Below are 25,223 nucleotides of genomic sequence, written 5' to 3'. Positions count from 1 at the left end.
ATTTCTGAGGCTGGTGACTCGGATAAACTTATCATCAGAAGCAGAAGTGACTCTTGGTCATCCTTTCCTGGGGCGGTCCTCATGTGAGCCAGTTTCTTTGTAGCGCTTGATGGTTTTTGCAACTGCACTTGGGGACACTTTCAAAGTTTTCCCAATTTTTTGGACTGACTGACCTTCATTTCTTAAAGTATTGATGGCCACTCGTTTTTTCTTTACTTAGCTGCTTTTTTCTTGCCATAATACAAATTCTAACAGTCAATTCAGTAGGACTATCAGCTGTGTATCCACCAGACTTTTGCACAACACAACTGATGGTCCCAACAACATTTATAAGGCAAGAAATCCCACTTATTAAACCTGACAGGGCACACCTGTGAAGTGAAAACCATTTCTGGTGACTACCTCTTGAAGCTCATCAAGAGAATGCCAAGAGAGTGCAAAGCAGTCATAAAAGCAAAAGGTGGCTACTGTGAAGAAATTAGAATATAAGACATATTTTCAGTTGTTTCACACTTTTTTGTTAAGTACAGTTATATGAAAAAGTTTGGGCACCCCTATTAATCTTAAGCTTGATGTTTTATAAAAATTGGTGTTTTTGCAACAGCTATTTCAGTATGATATATGTAATAACTGTTGGACACAGTAATGTTTCTGCCTTGAAATGAGGTTTATTGTACTAACAGAAAATGTGCAATCTGCATTCAAACAAAATTTGACAGGTGCATAAGTATGGGCACCTCACCAGAAAAGTGGCATTAATATTTAGTAGATCCTCCTTTTGCAAAAATAACAGCCTCTAGTCGCTTCCTGTAGCTTTTAATGATTTCCTGGATCCTGGATGAAGGTATTTTTAACCATTCCTCTTTACAAAACAATTCCAGTTCAGTTAAGTTTGATGGTCGCCGAGCATGGACAGCCCTCTTCAAATGATCCCACTGATGTTCAATGATATTCAGGTCTGGGGACTGGGATGGCCATTCCAGCACATTGTAATTGTTCCTCTGCATGAATGCCTGAGTAGATTTGGAGCGGTGTTTTGGATCATTGTCTTGCTGAAAGATCCATCCCCTGCGTAACTTCAACTTTGTCACTGATTCTTGAACATTATTGTCAAGAATCTGCTGATACTGAGTGGAATCCATGCGTCCCTCAACTTTAACAAGATTCCCAGTGCCGGCATTGGCCACATAGCCCCAAAGCATGATGGAACCTCCACCAAATTTTACTGTGGGTAGCAAGTGTTTTTCTTGGAATGTTGTGTTTTTTTGCCACCATGCATAACGCCTTTTAGTATGACCAAACAACTCAATCTTGCTTTCATCAGTCCACAGGACCTTCTTCCAAAAAGAAATTGGCTTCTCCAAATGGCTTTTGCATACCTCAGCCGACTCTGTATGTGGCGTGCTTGCAGAAATGGCTTCTTTCGCATCACTCTCCCATACAGCTTCTCCTTGTGCAAAGTGCGTTGTATAGTTGACCGATGCACAGTGACACTATCAGCAGCAAGTTGATGCTGCAGCTCTCTGGAGGTGGTCTGAGGATTGTCCTTGACTGATCTCACCATTCTTCTTCTCTGCCTTTCGGATGTTTTTCTTGGCCTGCCACTTCTGGCCTTAACAAGAACTGTCCCTGTGTTCTTCCATTTCCTTACTATGTTCCTCACAGTGGAAACTGACAGGTTTAATCTCTGAGACAGCTTTTTGTATCCTTCCCCTGAACAACTATGTTGAATAAACTTTGTTTTCAGATCATTTGACAGTTGTTTTGAGGAGCCCATGATGCCACTCTTCAGAGGAGATTCAAACAGTAGAACAACTTGCAAGTGGCCACTTTAAGTAGCTTTTCTCATGATTGCATACATCTGGCTATGAAGTTCAAAGCTCAATGAGGTTACAAATCCAAAAAAAGTGCTTTAGTACGTCAGTAAAAAGTAGGTAGGAGTATTTAAAACAAGAAAATAATAAGGGTGCCCATACTTATGCACCTGTCAAATTTTGATTGAATGCAGATTGCACTTTTTCTGTTAGTACAATAAACCTCATTTCAAGGCAGAAACATTACTGTGTCCAACAGTTATTACATATATCAAACTGAAATAGCTGTTGCAAAAACACCAATTTTTATAAAACATTAAGCTTAAGATTAATAGGGGTGCCCAAACTTTTTCATATAACTGTATATAATTCCAAATGTGTTATTTCATAGTTTTGATGCCTTCAGTGTGAATGTACAATTTTCATAGTCATGAAAATACAGAAAAATCTTTAAATGAGAAGGTCTGTCCAAACTTTTGGTCTGTACTGTATATATACACATACAGTGCCTTGTGAAAGTATTTGGCCCCCTTGAACTTTTCTAACTTTTGCCACATTTCTGGCTTCAAACATAAAGATATAAAATTCTCTTTCTTTGGAGAAGAATCAACAACAAGTGGGACACAATCGTGAAGTGGAACAAAATTTATTGGATATTTTAAGCTTTTTTAAAAAATTAAAAACTGAAAAGTGGGGCGTGCAATATAATTCAGCCCCTTTACTTTCAGTGCAGCAAACTCACTCCAGAAGTTCAGTGAGGATCTCTGAATGATCCAATGTTGTCCTAAATGACTGGTAATGATAAATAGAATCCACCTGTGTGTAATCAAGTCTCCATATAAATACACCTGCTCTGTGATAGTCTCAGGGTTCTGTTTTAAGTGCAGAGAGCATCATGAAGACCAAGGAACACACCAGGCAGGTCCGAGATACTGTTGTGGCGAAGTTTAAAGCCAGATTTGGATACAAAAAGATTTCCCAAGTTTTAAACATCTGAAGGAGCATTGTGCAAGCGATCATATTGAAATTGAAGGAGTATCAGACCACAGCAAATCTACCAAGACCCGGCCGTCCCTCTAAACTTTCATCTCGAACAAGGAGAAGACTGATCAGAGATGCAGCCAAAAGGCCCATGGTCACTCTGCATGAACTGCAGAGATCTACAGCTGAGGTGGGAGAGTCTGTCCATAGGACAACAATAAGTCATACACTGCACAAATCTGGCCTTTATGGAGAAGTGGCAAGAAGAAAGCCATTTCTCAAAGATATCCATAAAAAGTCTCGTTTGAAGTTTGCCACAAGCCACCTGGGAGACACACCAAACATGTAGAATAAGGTGCTATGGTCAGATGAAACCAAAATTGAACCTTTTGGCCACAATGCAAAGCGATATGTTTGGCGTAAAAGCAACACAGTTCATCACCCTCAAAACACCATCCCCACTGTCAAACATGGTGGTGGCAGCATCATGGTTTGGGCCTGCTTTTCTTCAGCAGGGACAGGGAAGATGGTTAAAATTGATGGGAAGATGCACGGAGCCAAATACAGGACCATTCTGGAAGAAAACCTGTTGGAGTCTGTAAAAGACATGAGATTGGGATGGAGATTTATCTTCCAACAAGACAATGATCCCAAACATAAAGCAAAATCTACAATTGAATGGTTCAAAAATAAATGTATCCAGGTGTTAGAATGGCCAAGTCAAAGTCCAGACCTGAATCCAATCGAGAATCTGTGGAAAGAGCTGTGGAAAGGCGACAGCCCTCCATCCAACCTCAATGAGCTTGAGCTGTTTTGCAAGGAAGAATGGGCAAGAATTTTAGCCTCTCGATGTGCAAAACTGATAGAGACATACCCCAAGTGACTTGCAGCTGTAATCGCATCAAAAGGTGGCGCTACAAAGTATTAACTAAAGGGGGCCGAATAATATTGCACTCCACACTTTTCAGTTTTTAATTTTCAAAATAAGTTTAAAATATCCAATAAATTTCGTTCCACTTCACGATTGTGTCCCAATTGTTGTTGATTCTTCCCAAAAAATTTGAATTTTATATCTTTATGTTTGAAGCCAAAAAAGTGGCAAAAGGTAGAAAAGGGGGCCAAATACTTTAACAAGCCACTGTATATACTGTATATACACTGTTCAAAAAAATAAAGGGAACACTTAAACAACAGAATATAACTCCAAGTTAGTCAAACTTCTGTGAAATCAAACTGTCCACTAAGGAAGCAACACTGATTGACAATCAGTTTCACATGCTGTTGTTCAAATGGAATAGACAATAGATGGAAATTATTGGCAATTATCAAGACACACTCAATAAAGGAGTGGTTCTGCCGGTAGGGACCACAGACCACATCTCAGTACCAATGCTTTCTGGCTGATGTTTTTGTCACTTTTGAATGTTGGGTAGCATGAGACGGACTCTACAACCCACAGAAGTTGCTCAGTTAGTGCAGCTCATCCAGGATGGAACATCAATGTGAGCTGTGGCAAGAAGGTTTGCTGTGTCTGTCAGCGTAGTGTCCAGAGACTGGAGGCGCTACCAGGAGACAGGCCAGTAAACCAGGAGATGTGGAGGGGGCTGTAGGAGCGCAGCAACCCAGCAGCAGGACCTCTACCTCTGCCTTTGTGCAAGGAGGAACAGGAGGAGCACTGCTAGAGCCCTGCAAAATGACCTCCAGCAGGTCACAAATGTGCATGCGTCTGCACAAACGGTTAGAAACCGACTCCATGAGGGTGGTATGAGGGCCCAACGTCCACAGATGGGGGTTGTGCTCACAGCCCAACACCGTGCAGGACGCTTGGCATTTGCCACAGAACACCGGGATTGGCAAAGTCGCCACTGGGGCCCTGTGGTCTTCACAGATGAGAGCAGGTTCACACTGAGCACATGTGACAGATGTGACAGAGTCTGGAGACGCCGTGGAGAGTGATCTGCTGCCTGCAACAGCCTTCAGCCTGACCGGTTTGGCAGTGGGTCAGTAATGGTGTGGGGTGGCATTTCTTTGGAGGGCCGCACAGTCCTCCATGTGCTCGCCAGAGGTAGCCTGACTGCCATTAGGTACCTAGATGAAATCCTCAGACCCCTTGTGAGACCATATGCTGGTGCAGTTGGCCCTGAGTTCCTCCTAATGCTGGACAATGCCAGACTTCATGTGGCTGGAGTGTGTCACCAGTTCCTGCATGATGAAGGCATTGAAGCCATGGGCTGGCCCGCCCGTTCCCCAGACGATTAAGCACATCTGGGACATCAAGTCTCGCTCCATCCACCAATGTCACGTTGCACCACAGACTGTCCAGAAGTTAGCGGATGCTTTAGTCCAGGTCTGGGAGAAGATCCCATAGGAGACCATCTGCAACCTCATCAGGAGCATGCCTAGGCATTATAGGGAGGTCATACAGGCACGTGGAGGCCACACACAATACTGAGCTTCATTTTGACTTGTTTTAAGGACATTACATCAAAGTTGGATCAGACTGTAGTGTGTTTTTCCACTTTAATTTTGGGGTGACTCCAAATCCAGGCCTCCATTGGTTAATATATTTGATTTCCATTGATGATTTTTGTGTGATTTTGTTGTCAGCACATTCAGCTATGTACAGAACAAAGTATTCATGGAGAATATTTCATTCATTCAGATCCATGATGTGTTATTTGAGTGTTCCCTTTATTTTTTTGAGCAGTGTATATATATACAGTACAGACCAAAACTTTGGACACACCTTCTCATTTAAAGATTTTTCTGTATTTTCATGACCATGAAAATTGTACATTCACACTGAAGGCATCAAAACTATGAATTAACACATGTGGAATTATATACTTAACAAAAAAGTGTGAAACAACTGAAAATATGTCTTATATTCTAGGTTCTTCAAAGTAGCCACCTTTTGCTTTGATTACTGCTTTGCACACTCTTGACATTCTCTTGATGAGCTTCAAGAGGTAGTCACCGGAAATGGTTTTCACTTCACAGGTGTGCCCGGTTAGGTTTAATAAGTGGGATTTCTTGCCTTATAAATAGGGTTGGGACCATCAGTTGTGTTGTGCAGAAGTCTGGTGGATACACAGCTGATAGTCCTACTGAATAGACTGCTAGAATTTGTATTATGGCAAGAAAAAAGCAGCTAAGTAAAAAAAAACGAGTGGCCATCATTACTTTAAGAAATGAAGGTCAGTCAGCCCGAAAAATTGTGAAAACTTTGAAAGTGTCCCCAAGTGCAGTTGCAAAAACCATCAAGCGCTACAAAGAAACTGGCTCACATGAGGACCGGCCCAGGAAAGGAAGACCAAGAGTCCCCTCTGCTTCTGAGGATAAGTTTATCTGAGTCACCAGCCTCAGAAATTGCAGGTTAACAGCAGCTCAGATTAGAGACCAAGTCAATGCCACACAGAGTTCTAGCAGCAGACACATTTCTTCAACAACTGTTAAGAGGAGACTTTGTGCAGCAGGCCTTCATGGTAAAATAGCTGCTAGGAAACCACTGCTAAGGACAGGCAACAAGCAGAAGAGACTTGTTTGGGCTAAAGAACACAAGGAATGGACATTAGACCAGTGGAAATCTGTGCTTTGGTCTGATGAGTCAAAATTTGAGATCTTTGGTTCCAACCACCGTGTCTTTGTGCGACGCAGAAAAGGTGAACCGATGGACTCTACATGCCTGGTTCCCACCGTGAAGCATGGAGGAGGAGGTGTGATGGTGTGGGGGTGCTTTTCTGGTGACACTGTTGGGGATTTATTCAAAATTGAAGGCATACTGAACCAGCATGTCTACCACAGCATCTTGCAGCGGCATGCTATTCCATCCGGTTTGCGTTTAGTTGGACCATAATTTATTTTTCAACAGGACAATGACCCCAAACACACCTCCAGGCTGTGTAAGGGCTATTTGACCAAGAGGGAGAGTGATGGGGTGCTACGCCAGATGACCTGGCCTCCACAGTCACCAGACCTGAACCCAATCGAGATGGTTTGGGGTGAGCTGGACCGCAGAGTGAAGGCAAAAGGGCCAACAAGTGCTAAGCATCTCTGGGAACTCCTTCAAGATTGTTGGAAGACCATTTACGGTGACTACCTCTTGAAGCTCATCAAGAGAATGCCAAGAGTGTGCAAAGCAGTCATCAAAGCAAAAGGTGGCTACTTTGAAGAACCTAGAATATAAGACATATTTTCAGTTGTTTCACACTTTTTTGTTAAGTATATAATTCCACATGTGTTAATTCATAGTTTTGATGCCTTCAGTGTGAATGTAGAATTTTCAAAGTCATGAAAATGCAGAAAAATCTTTAAATGAGAAGGTGTGTCCAAACTTTTGGGCTGTACTGTATATATATATATATATATATATATATATATATATATATATATATATTTATATATATATTGCGGTAGATCAGCTCTCTTGGCTGCAAATAGAGGTAGACACGGGAACTTTGTTTGTTTAAGTCTTCCATTATTTTATTAGAAGTACTGCATAAACCCAGTGCAGTGTTAGCAAAACAAACAGGAAAACAAAAACATAATGTATGGCGCTTTCCTTGTTGCTTCGGGAATCCGCCCGCTTCAGGAACAATCTACCGAAGGTCCAGCTTTCCTTAACACGAAAACACAACTCCAGAGCTTGCACTTCCAGACCCACCCATACAAAAAAGCTGGGTATTTATCCTCTGGACTCCTCCCACTCTACAGTTGTTCAGTCATGCTAGCACTAAACATGGCTAATTAACCCATCTCAACACTTGTGCTGTATCATTTTTCCTAGGTTTATATTAATAAAGCGAACAACCTCGGTGCTACATATCTCCCCTCTGGTACTTTGCCAGTGACTTTGTCATAATATATACAATATGAATACATACTATTATATTACATAATATATATACTTGTTTAGATTATATACTGTACTTTATATATTTTTTTCAATCCATGTAATATTTTTCTATTGCTTTTTCCGTGTTTCTATAGTCCTCCTAGTATCTGCTAACGTTTGTACTATAGTTATAGTAATTAGTTAAAAATATACAATACAAACATACAATCTCCTATGAAGGCCCAGCTTCATACTGTAGGTGTGCAAAAATGGCCTTCAGTAGGCTCTTGGCTGCCATGGCAACACATCGGCAACCCCAAAATTTGGTCACTTGATGGGATATTGATTGTCGGAATGCACGCTCAACTAGGATTGTACCACTTAAATTCTATCTAGTGGTACACGGCAGTGATTTCAAGTAGCTGAGCCTTATTCATACATCCGTACCCTCTCTTGGACGTGAATAAGGAACTATAATCTGAATTTATTCTATAGCTCCCAACCGTCTCAGATTCAGCGGGACTGTCCAGATTTGTGGTCCCGACACGTCAGGGCATTGTCCCGGCTTCTAATACCCACTTCTCTCTGATGTCTTCATTGCTCCATAGCTAAGCCTCCTCCCATACAGTTTGCTTGTTGTTGGCAGCTTATCCCTTGTTTAAATAGGGAGACATTCTGTGGACAAAAATGAATGCTCATTTAATTGCTGCCATGATTACAGACCAGCGATTGGGGACGAGCATTCCTATAAAATCTTTTTCGGATGATTGTGTAAAGGGGCCTTTAGAGATGACTCTGATATATCATTAAGTATTGTATTATCTAGAGGAATCAGCAGCCACAAAACTGTTAATAACAAGTTTGGCTCCGCTACATGTGCTCCTATAAAGCAATCAGGTATGAAGTATATCAGCAGCCATTACCTGAGTTAGTCAGGGCTGCGGTTGTGCCGGTGATACATGAGACGGTTATTAGAATTCTGCCAGCATTCCATTACAGCAAAAAGACAGCCGGAGTAAAATGTGGCCGGGCCTGACACTAATAGCATCAGTCTTTTGTCTTTCTAGCCATTTTATGATCATTTTAATATTGCTTGCCAAGGAAGATGACATTATTCCAAATGCCACTCAGACACCTTATAAAACCCAGTGGGTTCATCCTCTTATTGATTTCTCCTGTTCCTGTTGCAGGAAGTGCTTTCTGATGAGCGGCATCAAGGTGGACAGCTGCTGGAAGAACCAAAGTTGCTTCATTTCAAGGGGAATACCTTCAGCATCCAAATTTCTGTTCTCGACATCCCTCCTTTCCTCTGGAGGATCAAACCATTTACTGCATGTCAGGTACGAGAACCATTTGTCTTTGCTGCTATAGATCTTTTCTCTCTTGACGTGCCGCAGACTTGGTGAACAACAATCTAGACTTTTTTTTTTTTTTTTTACTTAATACTCATTGATTAATAGCTAATGCATTTAGTGCTGCTGGAAGGATATCAGATGAACAGCAGTAATGATTATTAAAGACTCCGAGTCCATCTGTGTCTGATGCCAAAAGTATCCCATCCCTGAAAGCTGCAGACCGAAGACGATGGTGTCAGCAGATCTAAGAGTGCAGGACAAGTATGGGAGCCAGAGTCTTAGAGAATTAGATGCTTGGATCAAACTTAGCACTCAAATTGGGGGAATTTGTGGTAGAGAGGTGCACACAGGGGCACCTGTCACTTGTCAAACTCTCCTGATTCATTAAGCGCCCTTAGTGAATAAGGGGTGTCTGACTCCATCATGCCCCTGCCGATCTTGATGAATCGAGGCATACATTTATGCCACCTATTAGCTGACTTACTTTGTGCCAAAAATGTGCTTCAGAATTTTGATGCATTTTTTGGAACATTTTGTCACGTTAGGCCATGCCCCCTTATCAGCAGGTCACCCCACGTTCAATGAGGCAAAACCCTCTAATCGTAAAAAGTGTTTACAGCGCATAATAAATATGGTGCAAGTCATGAAAGAAGGTTTGTTAGGGCCAATTACACCAGAATTCTGGTGCATTTAGGCTCATAAATGTGCCCCAATGTGTCAAGGACGCTTATCTATGGTCAAAAACAAGAAATACAGGACGTAAGAGACTGATTCATTACATGTATACACCGAGAGACAGAGAGATAGCTGGAAAAATACAAAAATATAGGCAGCACCTCAGATAGCTGAAATGCAAAAAAAAAGTGTTTTATTCGCCAATGTGCATAGCGGCAACATTTTGGCTCATCGACAGTTGAGGCAAATTACATGGTGGAGAGCAGTGATCTATGTAGGTACAGCCTAATTTAAATACATGTAACGTATCCATTAGAGATATAGATAGATAGATAGATAGATAGATAGATAGATAGATACATGCATACATAATAGATATAAAATAGATAGATAAATAATAGATAGATATATAATAGATATATAATAGATAGCTAGATACATAATAGATATATATATATATATATATATAATAGATAGAAAATAGATAGATAGATGATAGATAAATAACTAGATAGGTAATAGATACAGTTATATGAGAAAGTTTGGGCACCCCTATTAATCTTAAGCTTAATGTTTTATAAAAATTGGTGTTTTTGCAACAGCTATTTCAGTTTGATACATGTAATAACTGTTGGACACAGTAATGTTTCTGCCTTGAAATGAGGTTTATTGTACTAACAGAAAATGTGCAATCTGGATTCAAACAAAATTTGTCAGGTGCATAAGTATGGGCACCCTTATCATTTTCTTGTTTTAAATACTCCTACCTACTTTTTACTGACTTACTAAAGCACTTTTTTTGGTTTTGTAACCTTATTGAGCTTTGAACTTCATAGCCAGGTGTATACAATCATGAGAAAAGCTACTTAAAGTGGCCACTTGCAAGTTGTTCTCCTGTTTGAATCTCCTCTGAAGAGTGGCATCATGGGCTCCTCAAAACAACTGTCAAATGATCTGAAAACAATGATTATTCAACATAGTTGTTTAGGGGAAGGATACAAAAAGCTGTCTCAGAGATTAAACCTGTCAGTTTCCACTGTGAGGAACATAGTAAGGAAATGGAAGAACACAGGGACAGTTCTTGTTAAGGCCAGAAGTGGCAGGCCAAGAAAAACTTCAGAAAGGCAGAGAAGAAGAATGGTGAGATCAGTCAAGGACAATTCTCAGACCACCTCCAGAAAGCTGCAGCATCAACTTGCTGCAGATGGTGTCACTGTGCATCGGTCAACTATACAACGCACTTTGCACAAGGAGAAGCTGTATGGGAGAGTGATGCGAAACAAGCCGTTTCTGCAAGCACGCCACAAACAGAGTCGGCCGAGGTATGCAAAAGCACATTTGGAGAAGCCAATTTCTTTGTGGAAGAAGGTCCTGTGGACTGATGAAACCAAGATTGAGTTGTTTGGTCATGCAAAAAGGCGTTATGCATGGCGGCAAAAAACCACAGCATTCCAAGAAAAACACTTGCTACCCACAGAAAAATTTGGTGGAGGTTCCATCATGCTTTGGGGCTGTGTGGCCAATGCCGGCACCGGGAATCTTGTTTAAGTTGAAGGACGCATGGATTCCACTCAGTATCAGCAGATTCTTGACAATAATGTTCAAGATCAGTGATAAAGTTGAAGTTACGCAGGGGATGGATCTTTCAGCAAGACAATGATCCAAAACACCGCTCCAAATCTACTCAGGCATTCATGCAGAGGAACAATTACAATGTTCTGGAATGGCCATCCCAGTCCCCAGACCTGAATATCATTGAACATCTGTGGGATCATTTGAAGAGGGCTGTCCATGCTCGGCGACCATCAAACTTTACTGAACTGGAATTGTTTTGTAAAGAGGAATGGTCAAAAATACCTTCATCCAGGATCCAGGAACTCATTAAAAGCTACAGGAAGCGACTAGAGGCTGTTATTTTTGCAAAAGGAGGATCTACTAAATATTAATGTCACTTTTCTGGTGAGGTGCCCATACTTATGCACCAGTCAAATTTTGTTTGAAGGCAGATTGCACATTTTCTGTTAGTACAATAAACCTCATTTCAAGGCAGAAACATTACTGTGTCGAACAGTTATTACATATATCAAACTGAAATAGCTGTTGCAAAAACACCAATTTTTATAAAACATTAAGCTTATGATTAATAGGGGTGCCCAAACTTTTTCATATAACTGTAGATAGATAGATAGAAAGATAGATAGATAGATAGATAGATGATAGATATACAGATAGATATATAGCTATATAATAGATAATGCAGTAGATAGATGTATAATAGATAGATATATGATATGATATATATATATATATATAAAAGATAGATAGATGATAGATATATAGCTAAATAATAGATAGATATATAATAGATAGATAATATATAGATAAAAGATATATAGATATATAATAGATATATATATATTAGATAGATATATGATAGATATATAATAGATAGATGATAGATAGATAGATATATAATAGATATATGAATAGATAGATAGATAGATAGATAGATAGATAATCGATAGATAGATAATAGATATATGGATAGATAGATAATAGATATATGGATAGATAGATAGATAGATATATGATAGATATATAATAGATATATGCATAGATAGATAGATAGATATATGGATAGATATATGATAGATATATAATAGATATGTGACTCTCGCAGCCCTGCCCTGGGAAGATGGGGTACTCGGGGCCGGGTCAGATGTTGAGGGGATGCAGCCGTGGCCTGGACCCGTCCCGTGCCCATGGCCATCACATTAAAAAGGATGTAAGGGCTTTCAGGGTTGAGTGGTATTTATTGACTACGCCACCTGTGGTTTCTGGTGATGGCCACCAGCGCTGCAGCAGTCCTCTGAGGCGGGATGTAGTGGCAGCTGAAGATGGTACTACTCCCCACAAGCGGAGCAGGGCCTCAGGGCAGAGACGAGGATGGAGGGAGTTGTAGTGTAGGATGTCTGGTGCTGCGTGGTGCGGTGCAGTGCAGAAATAACGAGTCCGGAGGCCATAGGGGTAGACTTCCAGGGTTTTTTACTCACGGTGGAGAGTACAGCTGCAAGGCTTCTCCCTGCTCCTCGACGGAGTTCTGCGGTCACCAGGGACGGGGGGTCCGACAACCTCCGAGTAATTCAAGTGCTTAATCAGGACCCCGCACCAGAGTGTTCCTAGACTTCAGACCGGGTCCTTTCCTGTCTGTGTGTGTGTAGATAGGCCGGGTCTCCCTCTGAACTTCACTCAGAAAAAGGGTACGGGTGGCTGCGCCATTCCTTCCATTACCCGGTGGGATCCTCAGGGCCTAACGGGCTTCCCTGACCAGGACATAGAGTAGCAAGATCAGGCGTCGGGGGCCGGTACCCCTCTTGCAGCAGGAATCCCTCTGACTAGATCAGCATAGAGAGGACAGGTGGCGTATACCGCTCCGTCAGCATCCTCCCTGGGATCGATTTGCGGTGGAGCTACACTCCTCAGCTCCGGGCCTTCTTGGTCATGGTCCTTGACCGGGCTGAGACATTCATTATCTGCAACCTGCCCCTCGACCCAAGGCCCGGGTATGAGGGCCGTGTCTCCATCCACTGCAGGTTCACACAGGATCCACGCTCAGTGATGAAGATCACGATCAAAAGACAGTCAAAAGAACCAAGAGCCAAGATGGCTGTGTATTAAATATGAATTCTTAAGTGTCACTAAAATGTGAGTCCTCCACCCTCACCCACTAGTTGATTCCCCTATCTATTGGTTCCCCAGTCTCCCAACTTCCAGTAGGGGCAGCACCTGGTGCCTTTTAGCCCCCTCTGGCGGGTGAAGTGTGGCGTTGGATGTGAAGGAAGGGTCCTGACCATCGCACTGTTCTTACCTCAGAGGAGGAACACCACACTCCATTAAAGAAGTGCAGCATCCCTGTGGCGGTCGAACCCTCAGGGGCGCCACAGATATATGAATAGATAGATAATCAATAGATAGACTATAATAGGTACAAGTGCTATCCATGAGAAGAAAAGATAGCACTCGTATGAGAAAAACGGATGTCTGAATGAGCCCTGTGACTCATAGTAGGAATTATCAGCCAACACTGTATGGTTTGGGTTCCATCAGAGAAAGGTTTGTCTTGTCATGGCCGGTGAGCACGCATGATTTGGAAAATTTGTGTGCTAAGAACCAAGGTGTCTCTAGAATTATAGAATCACAGAATGTTAGAGTTGGAAGGGACCTCCAGGGTCATCATGTCTAACCCCCTGCTCAATGCAGGATTCATTAAATCATCTCAGACAGATGTCTGTCCAGCCTCTGTTTGAAGACTTCCATTGAAGGAGAACTCACCACCTCTCATGACCACCTGTTCCACTCATTGATCACCCTCACTGTCAAAAAGTTTTTTATAATATCTAATCTGAAGAAATGAGTTTTCAGGTTACTTCTGAACGTTCCAAGGTTTCTTTGTAGATAGATATACATTACACATGGATGGATGGATAGATATGATCTATGGAACTTGAGGATGGGGCTTTCTTTTCCAGGGTGCATGTATTTAGGGTGTGTGAAGCATGTGCTAAATCAGTACTAATAAATCATAAATTATATTTATGTTGATGGCTTGAAAAAAAATGTTGCAGATTTTTTTTTTTATACTCGTCCAATAATATAAATTAATAGAACTAAAACATTAATTCAATTACTTATTAATTAGTATCATAAAATATTACCGTAATCTCTCTGGTTCTCCTATATAGTATTTAAACAAAATACAAACTATCCTGCAAAAAATGCTTAATTTCCCTGCAGCGCCATCACAGGGGAAATTGCTTAGTGCCAATATGAATCAGTCGTCTATACATTGCAGGACAGGATAGGTCCTCCACAATGGGATGCTCTGTTTTTAATCACTCTCCAATGTGGCCAAGAGATGATAGAGCTGCTCTTTACTCTGCCAAGAAACGAGGGTGACTTCGAAATAAGTTATTACAAAATGAGTTTTCTCAATGGGACAATCCCTTTAAGTAATTTTTTTTTTTACTTTTAGCTTCAATCATAATTCAAATATACAGTGGTGAAACAATGTCCTCTGAAAAAGCCTTAGCCCAGCATAAACGTTGGTAATACCAATGGGAAGGTGTCGTAGAACCAACTCTCCTTGACTCTTTTCCAATAAACTGCATGGTACACATATACAGTATTTATTTTTTCCCATGTACCTTTAGAAGTCAAAACCTATCCTATTTCCAAACATAAAATGGAACTTCAGGGTGCCATGAAAAGTGAGAGAGGCATTATAACAATGTAAATTCTTAGGCATTAATCTTTATGGTGTATCCAATTCATACACTGCTAAAAGTTCCATGAGTGCCGTAGACCTAAGTAACTATTAAAATTTACAACCTAGAGATAAAATGCAGATGAAAGAACCATTACTTTATAACAGCACAGTATATAAAAAAGGAAGTGATATGCTGAAGTATCATAAAACCCGCCGAGAAGAAATGGCGTACAGAAGCGGCGGTGATTTAGGGAATGGGGCCTTAGTTTTCGAAACTCAGAGGCATTTTAAGGGTCGCACAGAATTATGGTTTACTGTGGGGTTGAAGCAATGAACAGTCTTTTTATCTTAGACTCCTGAATAAGAAAAAGGAATTTTCACTGTAATGTATTCAGCCGGCTGCATTTTTCTGCGTGTTTATGGTGCTTTTAGTAAAAAGAATTAAATAACATACATATTATATCAAATTCCACCATTCCGCCTGTCACGAGCTGTGACAAGCCTAATGTAGGTACAATAAAGAAGTATTAGCTTTGCTTTATAAAATGGCAGCAATTTTAGCAAACACATGAAAGAATTACATTGTGATTTCTATTATGGCATTCTTTCCAAAGCCCATTGCTGCAGTCAGCGTCCAACAATGAAGCGACTACATTAAGCAGATATTCATACCATGAAATGGACAAAAAGGTAAAAACATGGGAAAACAGAACAAACTTCAGATAAAAAAGATACATAATGTGCAGAAAACATAAAACCAATATAAAAAAGGCATAAACAATGCACTGAATCCTTACAGAAAATGCCTTTGTACTGTATTTTGCATCTAAGCCTTGCAAGATTTTCCTGGACCAGATTTAGAGGATTAAAGCATTTAATGGTGACCTATCTTCAGTAGAGTAGAACCACTGATATGTATGATTTTTTTCCCTGTACCAAGTCTGTCCGAGGAAAAAATCGCAGCACGCATGATTTGCATTTGTAAATTGGATCACACTCGGCTGTGCAAGTCAATGAATCCGTGGAATAAATCAGACCGCACTCGGATGACATCTGAGTGAGGTCTGATTTTCACCGACTGAAAAAATGGAGATGATGGAAAAATGTATTTTTTACATCTTCTCCTCATCCAAGAGAATTGAATCACACTCTGATCAAACACTGATAAGATTGGAGTGTGATTAGTTAGTATAATCAGACCGATTTTCTCGTATGAGAGAAAATACATTTGTGTAACCTTAACCAAAGACAGAGAATTGCCACCCTATGCCACATCTGCTCAAGGGTCTATACTAGGGGAGAATGAGTCTTGTTGTGTTTCACTGGACCACCTTCAGCCTTTGAGGAGAGCAGCACTGGCTGAGCACTTCTGCTCAATCATTTTATGACATGTTCAATTTTGGAACAAAACAGCACTTCGCAGAGAACGTTTGCTCTATTGTTTTATGACCTATCCTGTTTTGGAGGAAAGCAGCACTTGACTGTGTACTTCTGCTCTATTGCTTTGTGACTTGCTTAGTTTTGGAGGAAAACAGAACATAGCTGCATACTTCTGCTCTGTTATTATGACATGTTTAGTTTTGGAGGAAACCAGCACTTGGCTGAGAACTTCTGCTCTATTCTATTAGGACACACCAAAAGTTTTTGAAATTACATTTACCCTTCAAGAAAGGTAATTAGTGTTGAGCGAGCACTAAAATGCTCTGGTGCTCGAAGCTCGGGCCGAGCTCACCGTGATACTCGGGTGCTCGACCCGAGCAACGAGCCCAATGTTAGTCTATGGGAGACCCGAGCATTTTTGCGGCAGCACCCCCGGCAGTCTGTAGAAAGCCTGAAAAGTGCCCAAAACGATAGTGACAGTGCTCAAATGACATGGAGACAGCATGGGAATCGCCCCAGGAAGCATTTCTGACCCCCAGGTCACTGCTATCCACAACGTGGTCAGAGGTATTAAGCCACTTTTACAGACTCACAATAAAACGTTCAAAAATGAAACTGAAACTGCTTTCCTGTGAAAGGAACATCCTTTCCAGGGTAAAGACTTGTGTATACAGTAAAATAAATAACCAAAAACAAAAATACTCCTCCACACCTTTGGCTATGTTCACAAGTAGCATTTTTTATGCGTTTTTGCACTTTTGTATTGCTTTCAACCGTGACAAATGCATTTGTAGCACCCTGAGGATTCGGCTGCTACAGGGGTATTGCACCTCAACCCAGAGGTGTGATATTCCACTCCCGGGTAAGGATGGAGTGTGGATCTGAGCTCGGTAGGCTGCATGCACTACATACATCCCATTTCCGAGGAACAGACCAACGGTACTCCCACTTAGAAATGTGCAGGTACGACCGAGTCTGTTCCTGGCTGGAGTGGGAGGGGGGGTGGTACATCCCAAGTAGTGTAGGGGCAGATAGGGGGAGCAGCCTGGGTAAAGTTAGGAGCTCATTGGGTGCTGGTCACCTGAGCTCACACATAGAGGGTGTATATAAGGTGGGCACCAACTAAGAACAGGGTCAGATGCAGAGAACAAGTCAGATGCAGAGAACAAGTCAGATGCAGAGAGAAAGTCAGGAGCAGAGGAGAAGAAAGACCCAGAGTGAGAGAGGAGAAGAGAGAGACCCAGAGGCACAGAAGAAAAGGACTCTAAGATCCCAAATTAAAACCCCGGGTGAAGAGTCGGCATCAGGGTACCGGAACCCAAGCTGGTGGGGGTAAAAACATTCCCCAGCCAGAGACCGGAGACCGTGGGCAGCGTGTGCCACGGTCACCCACCACATCCACCCCGAAGGCACACCACATGAAGGGTCAGGGAACCCAAGGCCAAGGGTGTCCCAACAGAAGGCCCGAGGGAGCTGGACCTAGGTGGATCACTGGTGGGGACGGCCAGAGAACGGGACAGAAGGAGAGCTCAGGGCCATGCTCCGGACTTGTTTGGGGGTTGGCTGGATCCAGGACCTGGTGGACGCAGCACGGCTCGGGTGGGCACTCGAAGCTGGAGTGACCAGTACAACATCTGCAGTAAGTAAACACCCTTAACTGCACAACCCGACTCTGTCTTCACTGCCGTCTGCACTGCACCACCACAACCCCCATCCTCTGCACCTGTCCCCCCTGAGGCTATACCCCACCCGTTGGGGGTTATACCATCTCAAGCTGCACCTGCACCATCAGCCTCAGCGGACCCTGCTGCAGCGGCGGCCACAGTGACCGCATCACAACGGGTGGCGTAGTCGACACAAAAGAACTCTTAATAACATCTGTAGGACTGCCACCTAACACTGAGTTTGACGCCCTGGGCACGGGCCGGGTCACAGCCGCTCGGAGACTACAACCCCCCATCTGATCCGGTGCCGGGTATTCCCCTCAAAAAGGAATATGTCCCAGGGGGCGCGTCAACTTTGGCGTAGTCGGCAGGATTACGTGCCCACAACAACCGGGTACTGCGTGCCCGAAGAAAAGTGCAAGTTTACCTCAGAAAGAAGTCTCCCGCCGGTTCCGGAGGGTCCACGCCATCGGACCCCATCACAGGTCGTTTCCCGCCGATTGTCCGCCATTTCCAGCTTGTTCCCGCCATCTGCAGAGTTTCCCGCCACTGGGCGACGCTTCCCGCCAAATCCGAAGATTTCCCGCCTTGGAAGAGCAGCGGACGCCATTATGGGCGTGCCAAAGGAGGGCAAGAGGCCGCCTCCCATCGTGGGCCGGGACAGAAAATGGCGCCAAAAGTGGAAACCGCCCCCACCAACAGAGACTGTGATGTTGGAGGTGTCTGTCAGCGTGAAAGAACTACCCCTGGAGCTGACAGTCACCGAGTTGCCCCGGGACCGCCCTCGAAGGGGGAGGAGACGAAAGAAGAGAACAAAGATGGGTGCCGCCTGGAGCAGTCTGGAGCGAGCGCACCCGGAGGCAGGAAGCCTGGAGAGGAGCAGCAGAAAAGCTCACCCGGAGATGTCCAGAGAGCAGAGCAGCACCGGCCCGCTGGCCAGGAGCATGCTGGAAGAAGAGCAGAGCAGCACCGACCCGTTGGTCAGGAGCCTGCTAGACACCACGACCCCACTAGGCCTAGTGGAGGTCCTTGCACAGCTCCCCCGAGACCGGGAGTGTGCACAGACTGCCCTGGAGGGCCTCGCACGGAGGATGGCCCGGGTACAGCGAGAGACATTGGCGGAGTGGAGCCGTGAGATGGCCCAGCAAACCAAGACCCGGAGCACGCCAGCCAAGATGAGGAAGCAGACCGCCTCTGAGGATGGCGCGGGAGGACCCAAGGCCGGAGACGGCGCCGAGAAGGGAGCCGAACGCATGGAGGCAGGTAAAGGGGACGTCTACACCCCAAGCCGGGACACCGCCCACCTGCCCCAGCTCCCCGTCGCAGAGCCCGAAAGTCCCCCTGCTGTGCCCGAAAACGCCATGTCACCGACGCAGACTAGGCCCCAACCGGAAGCCGCCGCCGCGACCCCTGTGACGTCACACGCCTCGACCCCGAGCGTGACCAAGCAGGAAGTACCACCAGCCTGGTCGCAAGGCCTAGTACCCCCGGGCGCCGCAACACCAACAGCGCCCCCTACCTCCGCGGAGCCTCCGGCCTGGCCGCAAGGCCAGGTAGCCCAGGGTGCCGCCGTCCTAACGGTGCCCTTCACCTTCCAGGTGCCCCAGGCCTGGCCGCAAGGCCTGGGCAACCCGGGCGCCACCACCACCGCGCCCGCACCCGTAAAACCAAGGGTGCCGCGTCTGGGAGAGGACTTGTTTGCCCAGCACACGTGGCCGGACGGGCAGCCTTTCATCTGGCCCCAGAAATATTATGAACTGGAGCACCAGAGGAGAGTTGGGGCCATGTGTGCACCCCTGATTCCGGCTCCGAAGCCCGTGATAAGGATCTCGCCTCCTCTGGAAGAAGCCCAATTTGAGTGGGACCCCACCGGAGAAGACCTAATGGGGTTCACTCAGGAAACCAGGGCAGCTGCAGCAGAGCGTGCTGAGTGTTGCCGACAGCAGCTTGAAGAGTTTGCGAGGGAGCGGAAAGAGAGGCGGGTCCGGGAGCAACAGGCCCAAGTAAGGAGCGCCGAGCAGAAGAGCCGAACCAGGAGGGACCCCCGTGCAGCGCACAGTCCCCGTACCACCGGGACTGTAGTAAAGTTTAACCTGCAGCATGGGTGGGGCTTCATCAGAGACAACAACACCCCCGGCGACGTCTTTGTCACGCGCAGAGATGTGGAGTCCCATCTGCCGGAGGGGCACAGAGGTCGTGACCTCTACATCGGAGACGAGGTCACCTTCACCCGGCACAAGTGTGCCAAAGGACCTTACGCCCTCCATGTGCATCGCCTGACGGAGGAGGAGTTGCGGTGCGAGGAGGAAGAGCAAGAGGATCCGGACGGGTCTGAAGCTGAGATCCCCAAAGAAAGAGCAGGAGGAAGACGTTGTTGAGTACAGCGGAGTAGGAGATGTAAATAGTTACCCGACCGGGTACCAAAGAAACTGTTGCTACATATATATAGTCCCCGTTGGGACCAGCTGATGTGAACTGTTTACCCGTTAACCCCTTAATCCCACAGGCTGAGGACTGTGAGCAGCCATTCCCTTTCCCTCCTTACCTGGCCGAGGACTGAGAGCGGCCAACTTCCCCTGTATATAGTTGCGCTTCCTAAAGCGCCCCCTACCGGTTTTATAGAAAACCAGTTTTTCTAAGAGACTGTCGCACTTTTCCCGGACACACGTTGCACAAGTGTCCGGAGGAGGAACCAGAAACAAGAGACGACGAGAAAGTTTTATCTGCTAAGATATGTTATTTATATAATGTTTTATATGTTTTATATGTTTATAAAAATTTGTATGCTTAGGTGTTTATGTCTTACAGCCCGAGGACGTGCTGTGATTTACCAGGGGGGAATGTAGCACCCTGAGGATTCGGCTGCTACAGGGGTATTGCACCTCAACCCAGAGGTGTGATATTCCACTCCCGGGTAAGGATGGAGTGTGGATCTGAGCTCGGTAGGCTGCATGCACTACATACATCCCATTTCCGAGGAACAGACCAACGGTACTCCCACTTAGAAATGTGCAGGTACGACCGAGTCTGTTCCTGGCTGGAGTGGGAGGGGGGGTGGTACATCCCAAGTAGTGTAGGGGCAGATAGGGGGAGCAGCCTGGGTAAAGTTAGGAGCTCATTGGGTGCTGGTCACCTGAGCTCACACATAGAGGGTGTATATAAGGTGGGCACCAACTAAGAACAGGGTCAGATGCAGAGAACAAGTCAGATGCAGAGAACAAGTCAGATGCAGAGAGAAAGTCAGGAGCAGAGGAGAAGAAAGACCCAGAGTGAGAGAGGAGAAGAGAGAGACCCAGAGGCACAGAAGAAAAGGACTCTAAGATCCCAAATTAAAACCCCGGGTGAAGAGTCGGCATCAGGGTACCGGAACCCAAGCTGGTGGGGGTAAAAACATTCCCCAGCCAGAGACCGGAGACCGTGGGCAGCGTGTGCCACGGTCACCCACCACATCCACCCCGAAGGCACACCACATGAAGGGTCAGGGAACCCAAGGCCAAGGGTGTCCCAACAGAAGGCCCGAGGGAGCTGGACCTAGGTGGATCACTGGTGGGGACGGCCAGAGAACGGGACAGAAGGAGAGCTCAGGGCCACGCTCCGGACTTGTTTGGGGGTTGGCTGGATCCAGGACCTGGTGGACGCAGCACGGCTCGGGTGGGCACTCGAAGCTGGAGTGACCAGTACAACATCTGCAGTAAGTAAACACCCTTAACTGCACAACCCGACTCTGTCTTCACTGCCGTCTGCACTGCACCACCACAACCCCCATCCTCTGCACCTGTCCCCCCTGAGGCTATACCCCACCCGTTGGGGGTTATACCATCTCAAGCTGCACCTGCACCATCAGCCTCAGCGGACCCTGCTGCAGCGGCGGCCACAGTGACCGCATCACAACGGGTGGCGTAGTCGACACAAAAGAACTCTTAATAACATCTGTAGGACTGCCACCTAACACTGAGTTTGACGCCCTGGGCACGGGCCGGGTCACAGCCGCTCGGAGACTACAACCCCCCATCTGATCCGGTGCCGGGTATTCCCCTCAAAAAGGAATATGTCCCAGGGGGCGCGTCACATTCACCGGCAAATGTCATTTTAACATTTTACAACCTTATCTGGCCATGTGCTGTGTGACACATGCATACAGTGCTGAAAAGACATGGGAACAGCATGGGGAAGACCCCTGGAAGCATCTCTGACACCCAGGTCACTGCCTAAAAGAGTGCCCATCAGAATTGATCCATGCCGCATCAGAAGATGCAGACTTGCAACTATCCCCGTGCAAGTCCTTGTCCCAGGGCAGTATTCAATTATACCTCCCCCATTCCTTGCAATGCAAGCGCAAATATGCAGCCAACCACCCACCCACCCGCAGGCTGCAATACTATACTGCTAGCTTGCACTTGAAATGGGGCCTTTTAGTTTCGAGGAGGCCAAAGCTGGCCACTACCTCATGGCTGCGGCGAGGTCTCCATACTCAGTCCCCAGCCGCCACTATTTGTCCCGGTAACCTTCCCCACACTTTTCTTAGCCTGGCCTGCTTTAGGGCAGCATTGGACGAGCCCACCAGACAAACAGAGACTCCTCCAGTGGGCCCTGGCTTCTCCATCAGGGGAATTGAGAGTGCCAAGGTGAGGAGCATGATGATGATGACAGAAGTTAGCATCTGCTTTGTTTTCTTGGAATGCAAGCGTAAGTGTGCAGCCTGCCACTCACCCACCCCCAGACTGCAATACCATACTGCTAGCTTGCACTTGAAATGGGGCCTTTTAGTTTGGAGGAGGCCGAAGCTGGCCACTACCTCATGGCTGCTTCGGCAGCGAGGTCTCAATACTCAGTCCCCAGCCGCCACTATTTGTCCCGGTAACCTTCCCCACACTTTTCTTAGCCTGGCTTGCTTTAGGGCAGCATTGGATGAGCCCACCAGACAACCAGACTTCTCCGGTGGGCCCTGGCTTCTCCATCAGGGGAGTTGAGAGTGGCAAGGTGAGTAGCATGATGATGATGACAGAAGTTAGCATCTGCTTTGCTTTCTTGGAATGCAAGCGTAAGTGTGCAGCTTGCCACGCACCCACCCCCAGGCTGCAATTTCATACTGCTAGCTTGCTTGCACTTGAAATGAGGCCTTTTAGGCTTGTGGAGGCAGGCGCCGGCCACCATGTCATGGCTGCGTTGGCGGCCTGGAATCCATACTCAGTCCCAGAATATCATACACCAGAATCTTTTAAACAGATTTATTTGTGTCTGAACAGTAAGCGAGACACTCAAACTGTTTTTTTTAAGTAAAAAAGGCAAAAAGGTTGATTACACCCAGATTTGAACCGTGGAAGAGGAAAACCACAGTTCTAGTTCTCTGGCCTACACCAGAATCTTTTAAACAGATTTATTTGTGTCTGAACAGTCAGCAAGACACTCAAACTGTTTTTTTTATGTAAAAAAGTCAAAAAGGTGGATTACAACCAGATTTGAACCGTGGAAGAAGAAAACCACAGTTCTGGTTCTCTGGCCTACACCAGAATCTTTTAAACAGATACATTTGTGTCTGAACAATCAGTGAGACACTCAAACTGTTTTTTTTTATGAAAAAAAGACAAAAAAGTGGATAATACAGGGAATTGAACCGTGGAACTGTAAAACCACAGTTCTAGTTATCTGGCCAAAACCAGACTCTTTAAAACACATATATTTGTGTCTGAACACTCACAGACACACTCAATTTTTTTTTTTTGGGGGGGGGGATACCAAAAGGTCAATAAGATGGGTATTTATACAGTCTGACTGAGGAATAAAAAAAAGAAGAGGATTTAGATGGGAAAAAAAGGATTTTTCCAGGCCTCTGAGACCAGGGGCTAAGGCTAGCAATTTGAGCAGCAGCAGCACACAGGACTGTAATGCAGTGTTTGTTGGTATAACCACTGCGTCTCCTATACAGCCTGCTTGCCTGCCTGCCTGATATCTGGGATGGATATTAGTCCCCAGAAAGACTGTTGGTTTGATTTTGCAGGCTTTAGAGACCCTACACTACCTATTTCGCAGTATAAATCTCTCCCTAGCTCAGCAGCACTCTCCCTACACTGTCTGATTCAGAGCGACTGTGTCCAAGATGGCGGCGCCCGGTTTTAAATACTCTAGGTGACGCTGTGCGGCCAGCCAATCACTGTAATGCCCACATCCAACATGGCTGCGGCAGTACAGTGACTGGCTGGCAATCCCTGCATGTTCATTGGCTCTGTAAAGAGCGCCAAAAATGCAGGGCAGAGACCCGAGCTCCCGCCCGAGTAACCCAAAAATGCTCGGTGCTCGCCGAACATCCCGATTAGTGAGATGCTCGGGCGAGTACCGAGCAGTGTCGAGCATGCTCGCTCAACACTAAAGGTAATACAATGGATACCTATTCTCATACTGACCAAAAATGCTAAACGAATATACACTTCTCAAAAAAATAAAGGGAACACTTGAACAACAGAATATAACTCCAAGTAAATCAAACTTCTGTGAAATCAAACTGTCCACTTAGGAAGCAACACTGATTGACAATCAATTTCACATGCTATTGTGCAAACGGAATAGACAATAGATGGAAATTATTGGCAATTATCAAGACACCCTCAATAAATGAGTGGTTCTGCAGGTGGGGACCACAGACCACATCTCAGTACCAATGCTTTCTGGCTGATGTTTTGATCACTTTTGAATGTTGGTTGTGCTTTCACACTCGTGGTAGCATGAGACAGACTCTACAACCCACAGAGGTTGCTCCGGTAGTGCAGCTCATCCAGGATAGCACATCAATGCGAACTGTGGCTAGAAGATTTTCTGTGTCTGTCAGCGTGGTGTCCAGAGGCTGGAGGCGCTACCAGGAGACAGGCCAGTTCTCCAGGAGACATGGCGGGGCCAAGGAGGGCAACAACCCAGCAGCAGGACCACTACCTCCAACTTTGTGCAAGGAGGAACAGGAGGAGCACTGCCAGAGCCCTGCCAAATGACCTCCAGCAGGCCACAAATGTGCATGTGTCTGCACAAATGGTTAGAAACCGACTCCATGAGGGTGGTATGAGGGCCCGACGTCCACAGATGGGGGTTGTACTCACAGCCCAACACCGTGCAGGACGCTTGGCATTTGCCACAGAACACCAGGATTGGCAAAGTCGCCACTGGGGCCTTGTACTCTTCACAGATGAAAACAGGTTCACACTGAGCACATCTTTCAGACGTGACAGAGTCTGTAGACGCCATGGAGAGCGATCTGCTGCCTGCAAC

At 45.3% G+C, this 25,223-nt stretch overlaps 1 protein-coding gene across 3 annotated transcripts in view; it reads left to right on the top strand.

The window, feature by feature from the left end:
• UNC5D (unc-5 netrin receptor D) overlaps positions 1-25,223 on the top strand; it is a 1,016,051-nt gene that overhangs the window by 905,736 nt on the left and 85,092 nt on the right. For all 3 annotated transcript variants that reach the window (XM_073653557.1, XM_073653558.1, XM_073653559.1), the window contains one exon: positions 8,820-8,969. In XM_073653557.1, coding sequence (XP_073509658.1) covers positions 8,820-8,969 — 150 coding nt within the window. The remainder of the gene's footprint in view (positions 1-8,819; positions 8,970-25,223) is intronic.

The sequence above is a fragment of the Phyllobates terribilis genome, unplaced genomic scaffold (assembly GCF_046119375.1).
Source record: "Phyllobates terribilis strain yellow unplaced genomic scaffold, ASM4611937v1 Scaffold_11__3_contigs__length_659146591, whole genome shotgun sequence".
In the NCBI taxonomy this organism is placed as follows: domain Eukaryota; kingdom Metazoa; phylum Chordata; class Amphibia; order Anura; family Dendrobatidae; genus Phyllobates; species Phyllobates terribilis.
This window is presented reverse-complemented; position numbering and strand designations above follow the sequence as displayed.